At 37.9% G+C, this 7142-nt stretch overlaps 1 protein-coding gene across 11 annotated transcripts in view; it reads right to left on the bottom strand.

Annotated features, from left to right (window-relative positions):
- Window positions 1–4274: 4274 nt before the first annotated feature.
- Window positions 4275–7142, bottom strand: part of MEGF11 (multiple EGF like domains 11) — a 381686-nt gene continuing 378818 nt past the window's right edge. For all 11 annotated transcript variants that reach the window (XM_063638864.1, XM_063638860.1, XM_063638871.1 and 8 more), the window contains one exon: window positions 4275–7074. In XM_063638864.1, coding sequence (XP_063494934.1) covers window positions 6914–7074 — 161 coding nt within the window. In that variant the 3' untranslated portion in view covers window positions 4275–6913. The remainder of the gene's footprint in view (window positions 7075–7142) is intronic.

Below are 7142 nucleotides of genomic sequence, written 5' to 3'. Positions count from 1 at the left end.
ATCATTTAATAGGTTAGCGGAACAGATAGGGAGCTATGACACTAGCGCCAAAGAGAGATTTTTCTTCTGGTTGGGTGGTGCTGGTGCCACGCCCCTTTCTGGGATTTGACAGGTCTTTCCCACTCACCTATACCATATGCCAAATAAACTGGAGTTGTCATTCTAATGTTTTAAAGAATGATTGGGTTCCCCCAAACTGTAGGAGGTTGATGGTAACAATAAAGTGATACAAAATGCTAATGTCATTATAATTTATGTAAGGGAGACCATTAGGCTGAGAATCAATATGATTGAGGTTATCTATTCTCCTGAAAAGTGAATTGGAGAATAAAGAAAGAATATTTGAAAGGATGTTGTGTACTAGGCAATATACTAGCATGTATTAGAAAATATGGTAAACTGTGTGGGTTAGAAGAGTGAAAGTAGCTGGTATGATAGAGCACTGGACTGAGTAATGAAGAGTTTCTTGTCATGGCTCTTGTGGTCATTTCATTTTTGAGCCTCACATTCTTCCAATTAGTGAGGGTACCAGATTAAATAAATTCTGGGGATTCATCCCAACTCAAACTGTAATTCTCTGAATGAACTCTCTTCAATTAAAGCCAAATTATTAACATTCTAACTCAAGTTTAAATTTAATAGAGAAGTCAAAATGAGGTATACACTTTGTGGAATGTTTTTGGTCTTATCACAATAACCTGATTAAAATGGTGCCTTTATTTCCATGTTTACTCCTTTAAGTAAGATGAAAGCTTTCAGAACATTTGTTTGCAAAATGACTGTCAATATCAACAATATGCATCAAAGTACCATATATGCTAAGGGAGAGGAGCACTTGATGCGCTGCTATATTAACTGTAAATTGAGAACTGCTTGTTTTATGGCTTTTGCTGTTAAAAAAAAAAAAACTGCTGGCTTTTAATATGTACTTTAAAATATACTCATGTCTGGGAGAGAACTTTTAAAAACATTTTGTGTTTAATTTTTAAAAAATTATTTCTTTAATAGGAATCTACAAGAAGGTAGATCAATCCACAGGCTAGCTATCCAGTAGAACCAGTGATTAAATCCAAGTGTACAGGTTTATGTGTGCATGTACATGATATACATGGTATTTTGGGGTTGTTGATATAGTGATCTAATTATTAATAGTCAAAACATTATTTAAATTCAATTCTTTGACATTTATTAATTATAGGATAGTTCCTGACACAGGTGTGAGCACAAAATGTTACATATATTGGCTAACTATGTTACCAGTATCAGTGATGGTAGTGAGAATTAGCAGCCAACAGGATTCCTTTACTATGTTTGAGTCAGTGGAACTTAACCTTGCTCCAAACCACAAAATCTCAGATCTTTTTAACCTTCATCCCAATGAGTAATGTACTGTTTTTAGCACCTGTCCCCCTGTTGACAACCTCTGATCTCTCAGCATACCATTTTCTCAGGTATTTCTAGGGAAGTGATACTGTTTCTTGTCATATCTTTTAAGAAGTTGCTGACCATTGTACTAGCCTCTGTGCCAAAGTCTTTCGTCATATGGGCCGAAGAATACTGTAGAAGAAGATCATGCCTGAGACGGGACAGTCTGGGAAGCCCCAAGAAGCAGCACTTTCCATAGGCTGTCTTTGATGTGAAACCAATTCTGGAGGAGGCAGTTGGGGTCCTCAGTTACTAGTTTTGGTTTACATTAGAGTGGATGCCTAAATAACAGGACCGTACTTTGTACAGTCCCCATGCTTTCTCTTACCCAAGGATCTGGAGGGCCATCTGCTAGGCTGGGCAGTGGCTTGGGAAGCAGAAGGTGGAATGAGGAGGGAATCTGACAACTGAAGCTAAAGACCAGAGCTTCCACTTTCTGTGGGTTTGGATTAGAGCACTGTTTAGTCTTTCTATCTCTGCAAGCCCAGGGAAGAAAATACATAATCAGCACCCCACTAATCACCAGGGCTCTCCATTTATCTCTCCCCTTTGGTAATCACTACATTGTAAGATCCACAAGGGCAGGGAACATGCTTTTTTCATACAGGTTGAGCATCCCTAATCCAAAAATTCAAAATGCTCTAAAATTGGAAATGTGAGCACTAACGTGAAGTCACAAATGGAAAATCTCACACCTGACATCAGGTGACAGGTCACAGTCAAAACGCAGGCATGCCACACACAGTTTATTCAGTGTTCCCGCAGAGGTGTACAGTAACCTTTCAATCAAAACAGCATCGTAGGTGGAGACTGAAAGCCAGCTGTTGGTGGTGGTGGTGGTGGTCGTTGTTTAACTGCTGGTACAGATACTCTGGTGATGCTACTGTGCTGCTTAGTTACCCTGAACACATTCTTTTTCACTGTATTAATGATACATCATATTTTTTAAATACTAGTGTGAATAAGTGTAAGAAAATGAATTGCTTATTGGTAGCATAGAAATTAACAGTCACGAATGATGGTGTTGCAAACCATCACAGATTGTCCACATGGGTGGCTGAGACAGTGACACCTTTGCTTTCTGATGGTTCAATACACACAAACTTTATTTCATGCACAAAATTATTAAAAATATTGTATAAAATTACCTTTAGGCTGTGTGTATAAGGTATATATGAAATGTAAAATGAATTGCATATTTAAACTTGGGTCCCATCCCAAAGATAGCTCATTATGTATATGCAGATATTCCAAAATTTGAAAAAATCCCAAATTTGAAACACTTCTGGTCTCAAGCATTTTGGATACTCAATCTGTATTTACATTCATAGTATCTATCTCCCCCTCCCCTTGACAATTCCATGTCAGGACAATTAGGGAGGGCCATCTAGAAGAGTGAGAGGGCTAATCTTAGGGTTCATTCTGGTGTAGCCTGGGGAGCTATGAGAATTACTATTCAAATTTTAAAGTTTTTTATTAAAAATTATACAGAATTATATATTACAATTATATAAGTATATACTTACATATAATTATACAAAAGTATAAAAGTACATGAACCCCCTGTGTATCCATCCCTTCATAGAAAGATTTTCCATCTCCTGTTGCTGCATATTGATTAAATGGGCCTCTTCTTTCTTCCCTCTGGTTAAATGAATGGCTAATGTGTCATTCTTGAGTGGACAACTTGCAGCAATTGGCCATTAGTTATCATTCATAGTATTGAGTAATACTCTGAGACTTGTAATGCATAATCTTACACTACTGTCAGTAAATATCGTTTTTAGTCTTAAAACTCTTGATTATGTTTTGTCTTTAACTGAGATGTCAACTCATAGCTCTTGAGAATTACCTATTAGTAATCTCTTCTGAATGGGTCTTCAGAATATGAGGGTTATATACATATGAGGATTATATACAAACCTTTGCAACTGTGAAGGAGGAATTTTAAACTTACTTGAATGAACTCAGTAAGCCATATTTTAGCATCTGTATTTTATTACAAAATTAATCCTGTTGCTTCTTTACCAGTTTGATCACAAGTTTATGTCTTTAAAGTTTCTAAAACAGATATACCCATAGTAACTATACTGGATGATAACTTCTACTAGTGGGAAGCTATTCACTGCATTATAGAAATGAAGTGGCCCTTACACTGGCCCTTACTCATTCCATATAAGTACCTTTGTGCCTCTGGAGCTGAGCACAAACTGTAATAGTTATCTTTGAGTCCAAATATTTGTGAAGCTGAGAAACCCTCTAATTTTAGTATACTGAATATATATGAGTTTTTTTTTTTTTTTTTTTTTGAGACGGAGTCTCGCTCTGTCGCCCAGGCTGGAGTGCAGTGGCGCGACCTCGGCTCACTGCAAGCTCCACCTCCCGGGTTCATACCATTCTCCTGCCTCAGCCTCCTGAGTAGCTGGGACTACAGGTGCCCGCCACCAGACCCGGCTAATTTTTTTTTTGTATTTTTAGTAGAGACGGGGTTTCACTACGTTAGCCAGGATGGTCTCGATCTCCTGACCTCGTGATCTGCCCGCCTCAGCCTCCCAAAGTGCTGAGATTACAGGTGTGAGCCACCGCGCCCGGCCCCGAGATTTTTAAATAAGTTTTGAACATGAATAAAATACGGTGCTCACATTCATTACTTTAAAGAAAGAGACTCCTCTGTCAAAAATTTGATACAAGTTTTTCACTTATTTTCAAGCATCTACTAGAATAATTTTCATTCTTCCAGCTGTTTAAAGTGCCCAAGCAGGATGTAGGTTAGTTCTACCCTTAAACTTAAGGTGTAGATTATAAACACGTTTTCCATTTGTGATACAACAGTAGGCATTCTTGTTAAATTAGTTTGAGAAATTTGTTTTATTTTGTACAAGGTACAATCCCTCTGCACAGTGAACATACATATTACAAATCTGTGATTTAAAAAAGTATTGCCATTTCATAGTCTCGTTAATACCACTGTACAATAATGGTTTTTCTTTCTTTCATTTTAATTGTACACATATTAATTTTTTGAAAATTTAGTTTCTGAAAAATAATTGAACAGATCTTTCAAAGTCACCCATAAAATGCACAGTACACATGTTTAGGCTGACCATGAACCTATTTGTGATGGTGTTAGACAGAAGTTTCTAACAGTTGCTTTGTAAGATTGAAATGTCTTTTACTGATAACTCTTCGATAGGTGAAGGCAGCTATTGTCACCATAATCACACCCTCTGCCTTTCCCTTCTCCTCTCTATTGCCTGGTTTGACTTGTATTACATTTCCTTAAAAAGTCATGGAATGCTAGAGCTGAAGGGTTAGTAGAGCTGTCTTCCCACTCTCTGCTTCTCCCCTTTTTATGCATAGAAAAAAAAGGAGCCCAGAGAGGGCAACTAATTTGACCAGAGTAACACTGAAATCTCTTGATTCAGTGCCTAGCCATTCCACCTCTTGCTGAATACCTTTGCCCAGAGGATAGTTGACAAAAGGGGTGAAACTTCAAACTTGAGTGATGCTGCTTGTTTGCAGTTTGCCAGGCAGCAGTTATTATACATGGAGGATAAGGGAAGAAGAGAAAACCTGGGACTGAGTTGGAAGTTTCTCCTTGCTGATCTGACATCTTCATGCTTCTTCATCCTTGCTTCACAAACACTTGCTGCCCTGAAATACTGAGGTAAGCTGCTTACCTACATTTCTTTCTACATATGTATGAGAAAGATTTACTTGGGTCTACAAAGTAATTTTCTAATATTTATATTTTAATAAGGCTTTTTTGGAAAGTAAATTTACTATTGCTAATCAGTTGCTCCCATGCACACATGCAGCATTCATGTAAGTATTATATATTGTCCTCTAACAGTAAAATTTGCTTATGCCTTGAGTGACGTGGGAAGGGGAGATGTACTCATTTATTTTTTTGCTTTTTCTGATTATTGCCCAAAGTATTGTGTTCCATGGCAAGCTTCCAGTTTCTATCAAGGGTTTCAGAACTCTCATACTTCCTGTAGCAGTATTCCAGCTTTGCAGTCATTTAGTTCCTCTTTTGTATATCTTTTTGGACGTGTTTTTTACTGGCTGGACTGTACCAGTGAATAGAGTGGTACAGGAGTAGCCATTAGCTTCCTAGGTTTGCCCTTTTTGGTTTTAATTCTTGTGAGAAGCTTCTCTTTAGGGCTTGGGAGTTGACTTCATTTGGACTTATCTGAGCCTTAGTTTATCTATGTTCATAGTGGAAGGTATAGACACATCTGAATACTGGGATCTGGAGCATTGGCTCATTGTAATGCATATTGGGCTAGCTCAGTAAGTAGTAGTTTTAAGATAGAAGGTGGAAGGACTTCATATCCTCATGCTGTTTACAGTAACATTTTTACATCACGTTACAGCAACTGGTTACAGTCCATTCTTTTTTTGATCATTTAGTTCCTTCAAAAAGCATAATAATGTACTTTAAGCAGTGTAAACTTGCTGCATCCACATTTGTCCAATTTCCTGTATACTTTTAGGTTTCATACTATGTCAGTCTCAAGATTTATGAAGAACTTGAAAGCAGGTACTCTTTTTGAGCCAAGGGATGCTGACCAAATAAAATGAGGAGGCCAACTAGCCGTCTTTAGGGATACTTAATCCCAACCAGTCTATGACTGCTTACTTAAAGGATCATCTTAGAGCTCTGTTTTACATGGAATGATTCAGGTGTTGGAGGGACTAAGTAGATATGACAAAGCCAGGACTAACTTGTAATGTCCTTGAACTTTGAATTGGCAAAATTTGATAAAGCTGCCCTAGGAATCTTGTTGTAGACTGAAAGAGACACTGCTGCACTTTGGAAACGTGTGTGTGTGTGTCTATGTGTGTTTAAACCTATCACTTAGGGGGCAGAAGAAAAGTCTTGTTTTTTAAAATGGAAGTTGTCAGCATTAGACTACATAGATTCTGTAATCTTGGCTGTTGTAATTTGATGGACCAAACATATATGTACAGATATTTTAAGACTGTTCTGTTTAAGAACAGTTCATGTCTATGTACTAATTGTCTTCGGTAATAAAACAGATGTTGATGGTAACAGCAACCAAAAGTACATATACGTTTCAGGTGCTTTAAAGTAATCCTCTTCCCTCCCCAGTCTCCTTTTTGTCCTAGGAAGGTTTGTTAAACCTACATGTTTTTAAAATATCACGTTTCAGATAAATATAAATATATATGTCAGCTGTATTTAGCTGATGTTGATGAGTAGCTATATCTTAAAATGTTTTAAAAATCATATAATCCAGGGCATTTGGGGCTGAGTGGGTGATAGGATTTGCCTTTGAGAACACAATTCCCTGAACAATTATCCCAGTCCCACCTGGACGCTCTTCTTTAGTTCCAGGTGAATGTAATAACTAACTTGCAGCTGGAGCGAGTCTGTACCATTACTTCAAGTCAAGGGATTGTCTTCTTTCAGAGTCAGAATATTCAGTAGAGCACACTGCAAGAGAGAAGCTTATCCCTCTTAAGATTGCTTGTCCTGGGACGGCCCATTGGCAGGGCTCTGTCTTACTGGGAGGAGGTCATAATGACCAGGAATATGGCTGTTCCTAGGTAGGTCGTATGCATTCTGGATATAGCTGGAGTTATGACCGCAACCTTCTTGGACCACACTGACTGTGGGCTCTAAGAAATATAGTGAAAAATGAGTTCAGAGAACAGATTAGCTTTGGTTGCCTTGTTGGAGAGGAAGA

This window comes from Symphalangus syndactylus, chromosome 5, assembly GCF_028878055.3.
Source record: "Symphalangus syndactylus isolate Jambi chromosome 5, NHGRI_mSymSyn1-v2.1_pri, whole genome shotgun sequence".
NCBI lineage: Eukaryota > Metazoa > Chordata > Mammalia > Primates > Hylobatidae > Symphalangus > Symphalangus syndactylus.
This window is presented reverse-complemented; position numbering and strand designations above follow the sequence as displayed.